This window comes from Mixophyes fleayi, chromosome 6 (genome assembly GCF_038048845.1).
Source record: "Mixophyes fleayi isolate aMixFle1 chromosome 6, aMixFle1.hap1, whole genome shotgun sequence".
Taxonomy (NCBI): domain Eukaryota; kingdom Metazoa; phylum Chordata; class Amphibia; order Anura; family Limnodynastidae; genus Mixophyes; species Mixophyes fleayi.
In genome coordinates this window covers 12,722,229-12,741,242 of record NC_134407.1, presented here as the reverse complement: position 1 = coordinate 12,741,242, position 19,014 = coordinate 12,722,229, and the positions used below count along the sequence as shown (strand labels likewise).

General features: G+C 42.9%; 1 protein-coding gene across 1 annotated transcript in view; it reads left to right on the top strand.

Moving 5' to 3' along the window:
• The window catches only part of GPR162 (G protein-coupled receptor 162), a 37,847-nt gene that overhangs the window by 9,408 nt on the left and 9,425 nt on the right, over positions 1-19,014 (top strand). The window contains exons 2-3 of the mRNA XM_075215826.1: positions 2,251-4,403; positions 17,883-18,072. Of these exons, the coding sequence (XP_075071927.1) occupies positions 3,564-4,403; positions 17,883-18,072 (1,030 nt within the window). The 5' untranslated portion in view covers positions 2,251-3,563. The remainder of the gene's footprint in view (positions 1-2,250; positions 4,404-17,882; positions 18,073-19,014) is intronic.

The window sequence follows — 19,014 nt, the reverse complement described above, 5'->3', positions numbered from 1 at the left end:
TGCATTTTATCAGACCACCGCAGCTATATGAGTTGGAATTTTGTCTTTTTGTCTAATACTGAGGGACAATGTCAGGAAAGCAAACAGGTGTATTATTTTTGAATGATGAGTTATAGTAACCACACCCCCATACTGCAATATTTACTGATAGGAAATAGTATTAAATGACTTGTGACATTTTTTAGGCAACGCTATGAATATTTAATGACTGGTAATTGTGCACAGGTTGTACGGTGGCGATTGCCATTAGCTTTTATACAAATGCAACAGGAAAACCACAGCGCAGTAATTATTACACGTTTCCAGCAAGCCAGAGCCAAATGGATAAAGAGATAGATTTATGACTCCAAAATACACTAATCACGTTACCATGCTGGTGTGCTTAAAGGAGATTGTCACCTATTTATTTATTATTTTCTATTGTGATCAAAGACTGATTGATTTGTTCCCTGGGCGCGCTGTTTAGGATCGTACCCTTCCAAAACTAAATGGAACCGTAATACCCGAGAATAGTTTAGCTGCCACATCAATCAAATATTGTTACACTTAAGCAGTAACTACATTTTTTATTGCCTCAGTAAGTGTAGGTTTAATAAATAGGGACGCACAGTTTTAAAGCTGATCTTTCTCAATTATGGTACGTGTGTTAATAACGATACAATATAATAAGGCTTTTACTTCGAATGAGCTATTAATGTTAAGAGGAGATTTTCTAAAAGTTGACAAGTAGGAGATAATTACAAAAGTGGAAGCTGCTCAAATCAATTTATAGGCCATAACAGGTGCTTGAAAGGGTGGGGTTATCCTGCAAGGAAACTACACACAATATTTTTTTCCCCCAGCACACTGCAATAGCCAGCAACAGATCTGCCATTTCTACTGTAGATAAAAATGCAAAAGTCTTTCTTGCACACATTTGCAAATGTATGTTTAAGCCATCCGCCACACCAAGGCGCTTTTGCTAATAGGATGGTCCTACTCTAAACAATGAGAGTCCCATATATTTGAGCCATACATATGTGTTTTTAAATTGAGAGCCAACTTACCAAAGAGGTACCCCAGAAGCCTCCAAACAGCAATTCAGTGCCAGTACCCCCTCTCAGCTACTGACACCAACATGCCTCTCAGACAAATACAAAAGTGGAAGCTGCTCAAATCAATTTATAGGCCATGTCAACATTATCAGTATTTACCCTATATTATAATACTATTTTTCTCTAGACCCTGGACTGCAGGCATAAGGCTGATTATTTTTATCTCCACTTATTGCAGTGATTAAAATAATCTGTTATTGCCACAATTCAATAAACAAGTATCGCCAGACAAGTCGTTGCCTCTGTGCAAATCTGGGCATGAGCGAGACAAAATTTGGCCTTTTCAAAAAATAAAAAGTTTAAAAATAGATAAAATGTATTTATAATTTTTTTAAAAAAATATTGAATAACTTTTATACATTAAAAAATGCTTTATGCAAATCTTGCTGCCGGTGGGGTTTTCGCAGACCCTTTGATGTACAAGGCAAAATTTTTACTTATTGTGAAATTCTGTAGTCATTGGTGGCACTTCTGGTGACCACTCCTTACGTCATCACAGACAAAAGCATTCCCCCAAAAATGCCCACACTCCCACCATCCTACAGTGCCAATTCCCATGTCTTTCATCCTTCTCTGTCCCCTGCTAAGTCCCACATGTATGGCCCTAGTTCCTTCAATGGTTTTATGTCAGTTGTGCGATTTGTGTTTCGCGCAGGACTGGCCAATGTGTGGCTCTCCAGGTGTTGTGAAACTACAAGTCCCACAATACCCTGACAGCTTTAGGCTGGCGTCTACGGGCAAAGCATGCTGGGGCTTGTAGTTTTGCAACACCTGGAGAGCCACAGGTTGGCCAGACCTGGTTTACTGATTATTAAACAATTCACTTAGAATGCTCGTGGTTAGTGATGTCACCCAAGTGGGCAGGTCCTCTTTATTGAATACATGAAGACTGACAGATGAGTGTCAGGATCAACCAGTGGTTCTTGTTGTTGTTTAATTGCATTCTCTCCGTGCCGCTAAGTCTGATTGTCCCACAACAGTTTAAGAGCCACGACTAGGTGTCCTATGACCAATTCCTATTACTTTAATCTCTTTCCCAGATTTTCTCTTTTGCCCTGTTCCTGGCATATGAGGTCACTGCCAGCAGTGCTTTATAATATGTGTGTGAGAGAGACAGACACACACAAAGCTGATCGTTATCTTTGTCTTTCCTCAGGAGACGTTCTTCAGGGATTCCACGTCAGGCATCAGAAGTGGTATGAGCTCTCTAACTGAGATTGACTGCAATTATCACAAGACCGTACGCAGCTCCCAAGGCGCCGCTCAGGATCAGTGGGGAAAGACGAGACACCCACAGAGTGCAAGAGACAGCACACACAGGACAAGATATTGTATGCAGACTGCCGGCAGATATCAGAAAACTGCAAAAAGACACCACACAGAGAGAGACTGTGCAGATACGTCAGGGCAGGACGGTGCTTTGAAACATGGCAAGTGTAGGGTAGAAGGAGAATACATCCAACGACTGCAAAAGTCCAAGGTGGATAAAGAAATTTAAATTCCTGGAATAGAAGTCCTAGACACCTTTGCCAACGGCTACCTGGGGATGGATGCGAGAGTCACTATTAAACTACTTTAAATAGACAGTTAGGGACAGACAGGGGGCTGGTAGATCGAGGAGAGAAATAGGGTATCAGGGTGGATGGTGGCAGAAAGTGTAAGGCAGAAGAAGGGGTGTGTGAGGGGAAATAGTCAGGAAAGAGGTAGAGAGTGTCAGTGTGGTAGGGACTGAGAGACAGGAGAAAGTTGAGGTTAATCAGATCCTGAGGGGAGTAACGGCAAGTAGGGGGCAGAGTTTTTTAGAAAGGGCTGAAATAAAAGTGTGTCAGAGTCAGCTGAAGGTGCGGGAAGAGGTCTCCGTAAAGGGGTCATTGTTTGGGAAGAAGACGAGTCAGTTAACTGTTAAGTAGGAAGAGTGTGAGGGGGAGTTAGTTTAGGGGGACGGTGTGTGAAGGTTGACTTTGGAGGTTAAGAGACAGACAGTGGAGAGAGAAAAGCTGGATGAGAGAGTTGGTGTGGAGAGTAAAAGGGGTCTTCGCTGAAGAGACTTCGAAGAGGGAAAACGGTTGCGAAAAGAGAGAGAAGGTTATTGTAAAGGAGTGTGGTGTCAGGAGAGATAAAGGGGAACCAGAGTAGATAGAAAGAATGTGGGTAGAGTGAATAAATAGAGCCAGGGACAGAGGGAGAAAGTGAGGGCAAGTTAGAGCTGATTGGGGATAGCTTGAGGTGTTACGTAGTATTTGAAGTGTGAGATTTTGTGCCAACAGGGATTTGGGTTTCGCAGGCTAACAGAAAGTGAAGAACATAAGAGAAAAGGAGTAAATTGTGAGTGAGGGAAGAGTAACAGGGTGGATTGGAACTCAGAGTGTAACAAGAGAGAGCAAAGTGGATCAAACAAACAAATAACAAAGGACAGGTAAAAGTGAAGAAGTAAAAGTAGCCTACAGAAGCAGAACCATTGCCCAGAAGATGCCACGGCCCTCTGATCAGGATGAGGCCGATGAGCTCTATCAGAACAATTCCGTGTCCTGGCTGGTATGTGGTGCCCTCTCGCTACTTGCTAATGGCTGGAGCATCCTGAGTCTAGCCAGTCGAGGTGGGAGCGGGCAGCGCCCTCGCCCTCTGGAACTGCTCCTCTGCTTGCTGGCGGGAACACACTTACTCATGGCAGCTGTGCCCCTGTCGCTCTTTTCGGTGGTGCAGCTGAGACGGAAACACTCACCCGGTTACGAATGGAATGAGGGTCTGTGTAAGGTGTTTGTGTCCACTTACTACACGCTAGCGCTGTCCACGTGTCTGACTGTGGCTTGTCTCTCTTACCACCGGATGTGGATGGTGCGCTGGCCCGTTAGTTACAGGTTGGGTGGTGCACGGAGACAGGCACTCCAAGGAGCACTTGGAATTTGGGCGGCTTCCTTTGTGCTATCCACATTGCCATCTATTGGGTGGCACGACAACGCCCGCCGATTCTACGTGAGCGGCTGCCATTTCCTGGCCAGTCGGATTGGCCTGGGCTTTGGGCTGTGCTTCCAGTTACTGTTGTTGGGAGGGGTGGGCACTGGTCTGGGGTGCTTAGGGGTGACTTTGTACCACGCTTGCTGCTGCCCTGCATCGGGGCAGAGAGGAGGGGCGGGTGAAGGTGGGGCGGAGGGGATGCTGGAAGTTCCGGCCATCGTGGTACAAGATGCTCAGGGAAAGAGACGCTCATCACTGGATGGGTCAGAATCACCAAGGACGGCAGCGCAGGTCACCGGACTGGTTGGGGGCATTGTGCTGCTGTATGATGCACTGACTGGGCTACCCATACTGGTGAGACGGGGGAAATGGGGTTATTATACGTTTCTTATTTCCATGTGTGCTCTAACTCCTTCTTTCTTCCTCTTTATACCTAGTGGCCATGCAGGTTTATATATTACTGGCAGTTTATAAATCCCTATTCTACATTTCTTGGTTAGTCAACTGTAATAACTTTATTGGTACATGCCTATGCTGTTCAAAGAAAGAAGTGTGTGCTCAATGTCAATAGGTAGCAGATAAGTCAAAGAAAGAAGTGTGTGCTCAATGTCAATAGGTAGCAGATAAGTCAAAGAAAGAAGTGTGTGCTCAATGTCAATAGGTAGCAGATAAGTCAATCATTTTAGGTATTGGTAGCAACTCATAACAACACCCTGAGAGATTAGATATATTCTTCTGCTTGTGCCACATGTAGCTGGGATCCCCGAAAAGTGAAGAGAGGATTAAGGTCAAGCCAGAGTAAAGGGGGGGGTGGGGGGAGGGGGGTGTAATTGTGATAAAATGTGAAACAGGCTCTCTTCATAACAATGTAATAACTGTCTTTCAATCTTTTCAGCATTTATGTAAAACCTAGATTATACTTTGATCCAATCCACTCTCCCATGAAGCATTTTACGTTTTTCGACACAGCATCTAATTAGACCAGACTTGTGGCCTTTAAACGTGTGCTGCGTTGTGTCTACATCTAATAAACCACGCAACAGGAAATCGAGGGGCCTATTTATCCAAATGTGGAGTTAATGATATTAAGCAGCATTAAAAAAAAAAACCATTGTTATCAATTTATCAACAAGATATAATGCCAGGGACGCTGAGCGGTACTCAGTTGCCTCTAGCGATACCGGCCCGGCGAGGTAAGGATTGATTTGTTTCTTCGACGGGCCAGTCACTGGAGAATTGCCTTGGGCTTTCCGTTCCACAAATAAATAAACAACTACATTGTAAAAAAAAAATAGATGAGAAATGTTTCAAAAAATAATATATTTAAAACCCAGAAACACTGCAAAAATGCTTTATTCAAATACAAAGCATTTTTTTCAGTCATTTTCCGTAGTAATCACTATCCCAAGATGGCGATGACAGGTCAAGGACACGTACCACCGCAATCGTTGTTCAACAGACTTCCCCATGTCATTGTCGGGGGTAACTCTTTCGTATACTGGGTGACGCAGAAACACCTATACCTATGAGTCTCTAGGATAGGGTCAGCCCTGCATCGGTTGCCCACCCTCCTGCCAATCACTGTAGTCCATCGGCTTCTGATAAAGGTGATCAGAGAGTGACACTGACCTACCTGGATGAGCCCTAACTGGGGGAGTTCCCCAAACAGCACAAACCTCTTAAGTATTCCGTTACAGGAGTTCATACTGAGCATCTGAAGTTACGTCCCCAAATTGTTTCTTCTTAGTTCATCATTATTTTATTGCATTAGAAAAGTAGAAATTACTTTATAAAGAGACAAGAGCAAATCCACCTGTTAAACTTGTTTTGTTAAAATGACCTTATGGCCATAGTACTCCCCCTTCCCTTGTGTTCTAGAGAAGCAACACCTAGGGGTATATTTACTAAACTGCGGGTTTGAAAAGTGGAGATGTTGCCTATAGCAACCAATCAGATTCTAGCTTTCATTTGACAATGACAGCAAGAATCTGATTGGTTGCTATAGGCAACATCTCCACTTTTTCAAACCCGCAGTTTAGTAAATATTCCCCCTAGACTGTCTCGGTCTCCTCTTTCTAAGCTTTCTCTTCTGTTACACTTTTTCCTGCAATCTACCTTCTTGCATGTATTTTCCACCCCATATACTCCTACTCATTCCTCTTACACAATCTGCTTTTAATGTTCTTTATCTCCTGTCTTCCCACTCACAGCTTCTCACTCATGTGCCACTGTCTCGGAAACGTCGCTCGTTCTCTCTCCTAATGCGCTTCCAACCGGTTCTTGTTCCAATAATTTGTTGGCCAGATCTTTCTCTTGCAATTCTTCCCCACGCAAAATCTTTCCGTGTTACTTTAAGCTCATTACGCTGGGGTGAGTGTTACTATCCTAATCGTTTGTGGAGGATTGTAATGTAATTGTATCTGGGGATCCACACAATTGATACATGAAACGTGTCTCTGAACGAAACAAAGTTCGTACATCCTGACAACTCTGACGCTACTTATTTCTCCCACTTCTTTTCCCGTTTGATTTATTTTTGATCTGCTTTGAGCCTGGTATCCAGTAGGCCGCAAAATGGGTGTATTTTACGCCAAAAAAAGCTGCACGTAAAATTAGTGTATTTACGCTCATACATCATAGAATCTGAACGTTTTACGCCAGCCACACGTCACAGGCAGTCTCGTCCTGCTTGCGCCCATTTTTTACACATTTATTTTATGTGCAACAAATGCATTCCCTATTAGGCAGTAATAAAAATAAAAAAAACCTCTAAAATACAGTATAGACAACACCACATCTTGCATCCTAAAAAGAAAAAGAAAAAGCACCAAGCGGCGTTAGTGGTGAATCACAAACAGACATTCATAAGTGGTTCGCAGAGACCGTCATCATGATCAGCATCCGTTATTTGCACCTGGCCCTGACAAACACAAATAATGCAACTTTTTCAGTCGCAAATGTGTCTTTTTCCCCCGGTAAGCACCCGACCTGTATTTGATCTAGGCGCAGTCTGGCGCAAGTAGCTGAATCACGCAAATCCATATGTGTGTGTCCACATTCTGGGTATACGCAGAGCGATTTTATGTAAGATACACTTTGCCAGCGGCCATACGTCCCTCTCCATCAGCCTCCTGATCTGTCACACTTCTAGACTCTGGGCATTAACTAACACATAGGAAAATGGACCTCGATCCCACCATGGGGTAAATGTATCAAGCTGAGAGTTTTCCGGCGGGTTTGAAAAGCCAATCAGATTCTAGCTATCATTTATTTAGTACATTATGCAAAATGATAGCTAGAATCTGATTGGTTGCTATAGGCAACATCTCCACTTTTCAAACCCGCCGGAAAACTCTCAGCTTGATACATTTACACCCATGTGTCCTATAAACATGTCTTCTCCTATTACTGTGATTGTAAGGAGTGAAGTGGGTACCTTGCAGGTGTAGACTTGGCAATATGTACTTTAAAGTAGATTGTCTAATATCTGTTCTAGTTATCGTCATTATATCTTATTGAAATCCAAGAGAACTTTATTAGTTTTGCTTTAATACCATACATCAGCGATTTACATCATTTGGAGAGAAGGGGGTAAATGTATCAAGCTGAGAGTTTTCCGGCGGGTTTGAAAAACCAATCAGATTCTAGCTGTCATTTATTTAGTACATTCTACACAATGAAAGTTAGAATCTGATTGGTTGTTATAGGCAACATCTCCACTTTTCAAACCCGCCGGAAAACTCTCAGCTTGTTACATTTACCCCAAGGACTTTTACATAATGCCCAGATCAAGCCAGGCTCCTCCGCTGTCCTTTTTTCGGCTGCAGAGCTCTTAAGTACCAAGATAAAAACAGGGCTATTGAGATACACAATGGGTTACAGTTATGAAAACTGTAAGTTTTGTAGCTCAGTTTGCAATGCAGCCAAATATCTCCATGGATGACTTAGCATTGCTGAGCTCCTCCCACCTCAGGGCTTCATGACGGACACACCCTGTGCACCCCTTGTAATTGATAAATCCAGGGAATTAGACTAATCGCCATGTATTGGATCAGAAAGCAATTGAGCTTGGGAGGTTTTTTGTTTTTCCTTCTTCTGGATCAACACATCTAGAATTTAAAGGTTGAACTTGATGTGTCTTTTATCAACCTCATTAACAATGTTATATATTTACATATTACACCCCTCCCTCATTGTTTTCTCTCTGTAGAAAATAATTTTATTAAAACAAGCAATATGTCACTGTCTTCCCTCACACATTATCACCTTGATTTAAGGCCTTGTTCCCCTATTATATTCTAGGGCTATCATGGTTTTGCCACTGATGATCCAGGAATTTTTTTTTTATTTCCACAATTTTCTGATAGACTTGGATTAAGAAGTTTAATGAAAATGGATTACTTTGTTGTGGGTTGAGTAAAATTCATCCATACCTTACAACTGTCCCATTTTTTGGCAAAACTGTCCCTGTTTGCAGAAACAAAAGGGCCAGGGTGGGCTTCTGTGAATGTAGACTTTGTTGGGTGTTTCAGGGAGTATTTGGGGGGATCTTGGGTCAGTCTTATTTTGTCCGGATTATGCATTTTTAAAAGTTGGGAAGTATGTTCATTGTATTAGGGTGTCCTGGTTATATTATCATCTGGTGATGATTTTACAAAGAATGAGCTTTTGCGAGTCCATAAGTGTGATATTTTGCCTCAGGATCCTAAACGGCTTAAGCCGACAGCTGTCTGGTTAAAGTGGACCTCTCACCTACACACAGTGGACACACCCATTCTGTGGGCTGAACCAGTATGTGGCCTATCGTTAACTAGGAACCAATGACATCACTGAGGCACTGCCTGACTAATATTCATGAGGTCTGACTTATATTCATGAGGTAAATTGATTGGCTATATGCTAATGATTATTTGCCTGAGCGCAGTAGGGTTGGTCTACGGTCCTTTTTCATAATTGGGCCACTTATAGGTAATTGTCATAGGTTAAAACCAGATCAAAGCTATGCATAGCCCTAGAATATATATAATTTCAGGGCCCAACAGTTCATTTCTGTAGCCTGACCTCTGGAATTACAGATCCAGTTATCAGCCGGTAGGGAGAAAACAAACACATCCCACAAGTAACCTTAATGTCCATTGCTGTATTCAGCCTTAGTTATAGAACATAGAAATAATATTCATTGTTCCAACCCCTATACCTGGCACCCATATTTAGGCTACCTCAAAAAATTACATAGCAAGACCTCATTTTTTGCATTGTATCTGGTGGGTTTTTTTTTTTTACAGAAAAATGGTCATATAGACATAGATGTTTCTAACCTCTCACAAGACAACAGAGAGGAGTATTAGGTGTGTTTTAGGACTACATCCTCAGGAGTCATGGTACAAATTTAACTGAGAAACCCATTTTTTCATTTGATGCCCAACCCTTGGCATGCACATAGGTTAGAGATGCTCAGGCTCGGTTCCTTGAGAATGAACACACCCGAACTTAGGGGATCCGAGTACTGAGCCGAACCGGCTCGGTACTGTTGCTCGCCCTCAGAATCGAAAACGAGGCAAAACGTCATCGTTACGTCGTCGGATCTCGCGATTTTTGGATTCCTTTTTAAGATCCAAAATAACGGTGGGTGGGAGGGAGGTCGGTCCCAAGGACAATTCCATCTTGCACCATTTTTTTTTCTGCCACTGCTGTGTGCCAATGTGTCCTAGATGTGCTAGGAACTGCCGTGTGTTTGTGTCATTGCTCTGTCGCTTACCATCCAGCCAGGTCGCTGCAGTCTTTGTCCAAAAGTGTATGAAAATAATATTGTGACCTGTGAGGTGGCCAAAATTGACTGCAAATGACTGGAAATTAGTGTATTGAGGTTAATAATAATGTAGGAACAAAAAAAGAGCAAAAATACGTGATTTTAGCATATTTTAGGATTTTTCCTAAAAAGTCCAAAACCAAAACACACGAGGGAGGTTTTGCCAAAACCAAAACCATAACCAAAACCAGTTCACGGGGGTCAGTGAGGATTTCTAGCATAGGTTGCCCGGTGGTTGGGGCAGGCCTAGATGAATCCACTAGAACCATTTACACGTAGATATTTAAAAACAGAGATTCCTCATTTTATCTTCCTTGTATCCCTCATCCCTGAGATATTTAATTGCTCTCCCCTACACTCACCTTCCTTTTCTTAACCTTTCCCCTCCTGATCTTTGTTACCTGCTGACTGTCATCTGCTGTCACTATCTGTCTTCCCTGGATGGTTCCCTGTGTTATTTCTCTTTCCCTTCCACCCAACCACTTTAATTATTTTAACAATTAGCGTAATAATCTGTTTCACTTAATTAGCCGTTGTGGAAGCAGCTGCTGCTGTGTATTGGTTAACCCCACGTGCGCCGCTCGCTGGCGGCACTACAGCTACTTGTATTCAGTGTCAGGGCCCCTGTGGTGGGCCCAGTCTCACAGATCTTTAACCTAAAGGGCCCCCCAGGGGAGTTGTCATTTAATTACAGCTGCAGAGTAGCAAGATTGCTGTAGGATATGTGACAGAGAGCAGTGACAGGTCGCAGTGATGTTAGCTAAGCTACAGATTGTGGCTTTACGGAGACTAATGCAGATTTATGTCTGGGAAGACTCAGCGGTCCCTGCTCGCTAAGCAGTGCTACTGTTACAACTTAAAGGGGCATATTCAAGTGTTAGCGAGATTGTTCTGTCCCCGCGGCGTTAAAAAAAAAAAAAAGTCCCATGCGGGTTTTTGCCGTCAGTAGCGACCGTTTAGAGTAAGCGCAGCGGGAAACAACTTGTGCAATTCAATTGCAAAAGAGAGAACGCTGCCCCCGCGCGTTAAACATTGTGTTTGCGAGATTTTAGGGGAGTTTTAACGCTGTCAGGTATAACACAAAAAAAAGGTTTTGCATACATTTCCATGACACACTGATAATATCTACATTACAGGACTTTATTTAACATATTTTTAAATTGAACTATTTTTTACCATACAATCATCTACACCATGTCAAAACACATTACTACATTCATATTTGTACCAAAAACATACATAAATATAATTAATTAGTGATTTGGGGTTTTTATATGTTTATTTATTTATTTTTTCATTATTTTTTTTAAAAGAAAATCAAGTTACACAAGTTAGGCATTAGCGATGAACATAAGTTTAACTCTTTTCCCAAATTTTTACATGATTTCAACTACTTTGCAGAGGTTTTTTATTTTTAGCACACCCCAAAGAGGTGCGAGATAACACAGCATATTTTCCTGTTTAACCCGCCGCGTTAAAAAACAATTGAATAGCTTTTAACGCGGCTGCCTCTCGCACACTCTATACTTTCAATAGACCTTCTACTGGAGCGCGAGAGGACCGTTTCATGAAAAAAAATAAAATGTAGCAGTAACAATGGAATTGAATTGTGGGTAAAGTTAACCCGCTAGAAAATGATGAAAAACAGCGTTAAAATGACTTAGTGCGCTCTAAATAAAATACTCGCTGACAATTGAATACCCCTGAAAGGGTCACAAAACACATAAGGGCGTATTCAATTGTTAGCGGTAACGCTGATAAACGAGCGCTCAAAAAATCTTACTGTTAATATGGTATTTACTTGCGGAATTTTAGCTCGCAGCCCCCTGAGCGGCGAGCTGAAATTTCGCGAGTAAACTACCGTATTAACGCTTTTCACGCGCAATATTACCGTATAAACGGTAATATTTTTTGAGCGCTCGTTTATCAGCGTTAACGCTAACAATTGAATACGCCCCTAATAGTAGCACATTTCATGAATGTGTTCACTAATTATTGAAAACTATTTTAAGGGGATTTCTCAGTTTTCATTTCTATTTCTTTGTTTTGTAGCTGTATTCAGAACGGGGGACCTGCTTCCGTAACTGTTTAATGAAAATAATACTTGCTTCCCTATGTAAAGAAGTGTTCAGCTCTCCAGGTAGTTTGTTTGCGAGTATAATTGTGCAGTTTAGGTTCACAGGTGCTTGTTATGGTCCTGATGTGTGTTCTGTGTTGAAAATCTGTTAATAGTTTTTGACCACTCTCTGGGGTCTATTTATGATAATAAGATTTTCGATCGCTGCAGTGAGCATTTTTTCCTGTGGGCAACCCCGGCTAAACCCACTAACGTCATCCCATTAGCGATCGGAGGACAGCAGACAGACTTGCACAGCTGTTGTCCTTTGCACGGGAAGCATCGCAGGAGTTCCCTGGCGATAGGAATTAGGACTTATCTCCCTTTAATAAATAGACCCCTCTGTATTATAAAGATGGTCACTGTATTTACCGCAATCAACCAGGAGACACCTTACAGATGTTTGCATGTTTGTGTGGTGGTAGTGGGTCCTCCACGAAACCAACCCGCTGATGCCCTTAGGACCACTACACACGGCTCAGGATCGATCATGCAGGATTCAGTGGGCAAACAAGAGTCAAGGATCATCCTGGTGGGACGTAGATAAACACAAGTGAATTGATGAACATAGAGAGATGATTAGTATAAAGGACACCAAGTCATCTTCTGATGTGAATAAATTAGTTTGCCATTATATTCATGGTTGCTATATAGTTTCTGGATACAAAATTCTCCGGAATACTTTCAATTTCAAAGCGTCATCTCTCATTGTCATCCCACCCACAATGTGGGGAAAAACATTATGTTGGTATATGGTGGCCTGTGACAATCCTTCCAAAGATATCTCTGTCACTCCTCTTCTCCCTCTGTCTCCTCTTTGAGTCCCCTATCGACTATGGCTCTTCATCGGGTTAGACCCCTCACTGGCCTGGGTGATTTCTTTCATTCTGATACCTGAGTTTCCCCCCGTCTAAAACTCGCTACATTCTCTCATAGCATGTACCCATGCTCTCTTATTTTAAAAGCTGGCACATGCTCTGCCATAGCCCTCAATTCGTCTTCTACCTCTCTCTCGAATCCCCGATTCCTCTCTCCTGGATCGTCCCTCATTCCTCTCCCGCTCTCAACCCCAGGTCTTCATATCCACCTCCCCACCACAAGGGGGTGTCACACACAGTCCATACATCAGGATATTTCAAGCTGAAGATCGTTCACATGATAGGATGTGAGAAGATCATGTGACGCATTATGGAGCCCACAGCCAATCACAAGCCATATTCTACTGCCCAATGTTTTATGACTGTGAAGTGTTTCCTTCAGGGGGTGCAACTTGAAATTAATGGGAACCGGCTCCTCCGAACTTTGCGTCCAAAATCACTCTCCAAGTTCTGTTCCATCCCAAAAAAGACCAGAGCTAATACACTAATTATATATTTTCCAATCTGACACATGTACCTGAACTACAGTATGTAGACATTCCTTGCATCTTCAGTACCTACCAAATGAACATGCCAATATGGTAGTAGACTGATGGAGACCTTGGAAAAACATTTTATCTTTACTCAGTGTCCCTGATCCTGCTCGGCACCATAGCAGTTGCATTGGCTGCTTTGAACAAGTCCTAAATCTGAAACATAGGAGGCTGTAAACTGCGTTTACCTGGATCTGCTCCCCGTACCTCCAGTCCACAGTCCCTGTAACAGGAAGAGAAACACTTCTTACATTTGTAACGAAAAAAAAATATTTTCTGAGCTAGTTATCCATTTAGTCTAGTCGGGATAGGGCTACCAAAAAGTGGTTGTCCTAGCGAAGACTTATCTCCCCCCCCAGTGATGTCTATCGCCGCTAGCTTGTATACACTGTCCATCAAAAGTCTGTGCAGGCGCAGATTGTGGTACAAAGTGCTTCAGGGACTTAAAATAAAGGTAAAAGGTATTAATATTTCAGAACAAGCAGCCGCTTGATCAATTGGCTGATTTTGCTGTCTCCATAGAGATCTAAGGTGAAAGCGGTACTCAGGGATAACTGGGCAGACACCGTAGAATTCTGTGATTTTTCCGCCACTTGGCATTTGATAAATTGAATGCGACAATAAAGCAGTAATTTTCGACGGAGTTAAGGCTTAAAAGTCAATAATAATTGGGCCCCCAAAGTGTATTTAACTGTGTTTACTGCATCTGGAACATAAAGATCATTGATTTTTATGGTAAACACAAACCTAGCCTACATACACACTGACAGGTCTGACGCATCGAAGACAGAACGTGCTGACATTCAGCTGCATCTAGCACTCAACTGCGTACAAAGGACACTTTGAGCCCTGTGATAACTGGCATTCCGCGTGATGTGTGTTCCACGTGATGTGCGTTCCACGTGATGTGAATGCAATTAGCTGCACTTAGGGGGAAATGTTCTGAGGGTTTTTTCTATTAGGGGCCTATATATTAACATCTGAAGAGGTTAAAATCCCTCCTTATCCAGGGGATTACCACGTTAATTAGTAACAAGGATATTTCATATTTGCCAACTCTCCCGCAATGTCCGGGAGACTCCTGAAATCCCGGTAGGTCTCCCGGACTCCAGGGAGAGCAGGCAAGTATCCCGCATACTGCAACTTACTCTTCAAAATTACGCTATTTGCAGTGAAACCGTCCCCGCGACAAAATGACGTTCTGTCTCGGGGTTGGGGCCAAAATGATGCCAATGACCGCGCCCCGCCCGCCCTCCAACCACGGGATCTCCCGGAATTCACTTTTCAAAGATTAGCAAGTATAGGATATTTATGATTATAGGACCACTGCAGAGATCTCCGATATCTGCTGTGATTCCAGCCTCACTGTCTGCAAATCCAGTCCCTATAGGTGTCTGTGGGAGCCAGTGGCGGATCCAGGGGGGGGCGATCGGGGCTTGCTGCCGACAGCTGCACACTGTGCAGGTCCGTTCAGCAGTGACAGTGTGCTGCCCGGCTGCTCTGATTGTGTTTTAAACACAATCAGAGCAGCGGGACAGCACACTGTCACTGCTGAACGGACCTGCACATACTCTGCAGCCGCCGGCAGCCTTAGAACACAGAAAGGGGGCGGGGCCTAAATCGCCCCCCCCCCCCCCCTAAAATCGCCCCGAGTAGGGCAAATGTCTGGGTCCGCCCCTGGTGGGAGCTGATGATGGCGTTAGTCATTATAACCTATGGGGAGAGCATCACAGTAGAAGGGTCTTTGGATCTCTCACGGGCAGACATTGCGCTCTCCCCATCGCAAATTCTACCTGACCATAGGAGCCCGCAAGTAAAATGATCACTTTACTATAAACTATTCTCCGATACAGGCTCCTAACGCAGCTGTTGTTCCCGCTGAACCAGTTTAATAAATAATAATAATTATATAATTTCTTATCAATGCAATAAGAAATGATAACTAACATAAGAAAAATAGACCCCTTAGTCCGTATCATCTCTTAGATGCAGCAAAAGTTTTGCTAGTTACAGGGAGAGAGCGGTATATAAACTACTTCCAGGGATAGTCCCCTGTACACGGTGACAGGCTGTGTGCTTATGTGTCACCTGTTTTATTCTATCTTATTCAAAATATAATTCATCAAATTGTTTTCCATAGAAAAGCACTTTATATCCTAGAACAGAAGGTGTACGTATCACTATTACTGCTGCCATTTACAATGGTGTTTACCTCTCTCAGCAGAATCCACCCTTCAAAACATCACTGACAACAAACAGGGTATAAACGATAATACGACAGCATGGAGCAAAGTGCCTCCAGCTTCATAAATACATTTTCCACAATACAATGTGGAGAGTGCGGTTTTATTCAACGGGGATCTTTACCATATACGTTGTTTAAACCCAGAGGTTGCTTTTTAATTAAATATCGACTTTCCCGACTCAGGATGGCGATAAAAGATGAAAATCATTTAAAAATAAATATTTACTTTCAATACAGCATTTGTTTAATGTTTAAAGTTTTTTATTTTATTTTATTTTTGAAATGTAAACTTTTTTCTTTTTTTCATGAGTGGAAATGAAAGCTAAGCCACTCTCCGTGTCTCTACAGAGATTATCTCGGAGAAGCAGTAAGTTAACCCTTACATCTCCAGGCCAGTATCGTCGTTTCTTGCTTTCGTGGCAAAATATTTTTTGATAAGTTACGCTGATAAGGGTTTTTTTTAGTTGTTTGCTCGTGTGACCTTTTTCACGTAGTAAAAGCCCCTATCTCATGAGCTTCACATTGGTATGAATGTGTTGGGCATGGGGGAGGAGCCTTGACAACTCTAGTGTGAACAGGCCACACCCATGCAGGAGATTTTCAGCTTGGGCTATTGGATGGATCAGTGGCCATGCCAAATAGCAGAAAACATGGAGTGTCAGTAGTATTTGGTATTTCATCTTATCTCACAGGGAGGCAGATTCTCCTCTCTCATTTCCCAGCGGTCACTGTCCTGCCCCATACTGACTGCACTATAGCTAAAGAAGGATTTACTGATCCAATGGTCTTTAAGAAATATTAATAAACACGGATCTGCTGACATTTGGGGCTTTTAAAATATAGTTTATACTGGGGATTTTTATGAAATAGGTTTAAGCTAGTGTTAGGCCTACTTTGGAAAAGTGTTAGGCTGTGTGGAGACAGGTGTCTGGGGTGTCCCCATGTGGGTACAAATATAAATGCGGTGTTTATTTGCGTAAATACGCACGGAACAACATAAGAATAATAGCAATACAATAGCATTAGCTACAGGGCTAGTCTAAGTCCTGATCAGTAGTGATGACAGTCTCGTATGCATGCTGCCTGTAACGTGTGTTTGCAACTGTAAAAATGTACTTTATGCTCAATAGACATTAACAACATTCTAATAAATGTATTTAATTGGGTGGGAGAATTGTAAAACGCAACACACTCTTTTTGTGTAACTGTTTTATCATATATGCCTTTATTATTAACAGGTGACATTAATTCAAGAATTTTTAATTCAAGAATTTAATCCACATACTTATTGGGTGTATCCTGCAACGTCTTGTGTATGGGAGCACAGCAAATATACATCTGATTTCAACAGTGCACGTATCTTGGGTGAATTCGGGCAGAGGCAAAGCCTCTATTAAACGTGCGTTTAATACTAAACGCTGGTTACGCTCAGAATATGTGCTTTGATAATTCAGACCCTCAGGGGCATATTGAATAGTCCGCAGGATTGCCGAAAATCCCGCGGTCCGTGCAGGATTATCGTTATTACGGTAATCCTGCGTGGAAAAAACGTTAATACGGTAATTTACTTGAGAGATTACTGTATTAACGGTATTAGTTTTTCCGCACTCGAACCTGCGGACAAGTGAATACCCCCCTCAGCGTCTAATACAGAGATATATTATTACTTCACAACATACCGTAGAGAGATCTGCTAGACACACTGGATTTACATAGTGCAGACACAACAAACAGTTTGACTGGGACATAAACTGCAACGTATATATTCCTACTGTAATGAAGTCTGTGATGAGGGGACCAGCGGTAAAAAGTATAGAAACTTGTCCTATTAGTGTGAGGCACGAGGCACGAGGCACAATGTGTCTGGGCGATTGTGTTTCGCCACAGGCTGTTTACCGAAATTACACCTGGTGGCCCCAGGTACAATCCTACCAACGTTAAAGTACCCGATGACTGATAATTCGCTGATTTACCATGTGACCTGTGACCTGTGACATTAAATAATGGTTTATTATACGGCATCCATGTAGTGCTCACTCATCATGTCTGTACTTAGCATCTTCTGAAGAAACTCATGGGCATTTAAGAACGTGGTTTTTTGCATTTTTAAAATTCCATATAAGTGAATGTGGAGTTGGGGAACGTGCCCTAAGAGCAGACTTCAGTGCAGACTATCTCAGTGCAGACTATCTCAGTGCAGACTATCTCAGTGCAGACTGTCTCAGTATCTGACATGTTTTCTTGTGTTGTAGGTGGTGAGTTTCGTCAGTCTGCGCCAGGACAGCGCCCCCCCATGGATGGTTCTGTGTGTGCTGTGGTGCTCCATGGCACAAACCCTGCTCCTTCCATCCTTCATCTGGTCCTGTGCCCGGTACCGCGCTGACCTGCGCACCGTGTGGGAGCACTGCGCCTCCATGCTGTCCGACAGTGGAGGAGATGACGGTGAGACGCAGCAGTATGAGTCATGTGGGCAAAATATTATGTCATGAAAAGGGAACCTGAGGAAGTAAAATAAGCACATGAAGGTTACAGAGCTCCCTTTACCTAAACACATGGTGGAGGCAGATATTTTGTAGGAACTAAAATTCATGTGAACGCAGCCTATCCATTCACTAGGAACCAGTGACATCACTGAGAGTGCAGCCTATCCATTCACTAGGAACCAGTGACATCACTGAGAATGCAGCCTATCCATTCACTAGGAACCAGTGACATCACTGAGTGCAGCCTATCCATTCACTAGGAACCAGTGACATCACTGAGTGCAGCCTATCCATTCACTAGGAACCAGTGACATCACTGAGAATGCAGCCTATCCATTCACTAGGGACCAGTGACATCACTGAGTGCAGCCTATCCATTCACTAGGAACCAGTGACATCACTGAGAATGCAGCCTATCCATTCACTAGGAACCAGTGACATCACTGAGAATGCAGCCTATCCATTCACTAGGAACCAGTGACATCACTGAGAATGCAGCCTATTCATTCACTAGGAATCTGTGACATCACTGAGAGTGCAGCCTATCCATTCACTAGGGACCAGTGACATCACTGAGAATGTAGCCTATCCATTCACTAGGAACCAGTGACATCACTGAGAGTGCAGCCTATCCATTCACTAGGGACCAGTGACATCACTGAGAATGTAGCCTATCCATTCACTAGGAACCAGTGACATCACTGAGAGTGCAGCCTATCCATTCACTGGGAACCAGAGACATCACTGAGAATGCAGCCTATCCATTCACTAGGGACCAGTGACATCACTGAGAGTGCAGCCTATCCATTCACTGGGAACCAGAGACATGACTGAGAGTGCAGCCTATCCATTCACTCGGAACCAGTGACATCACTGAGAGTGCAGCCTATCCATTCACTAG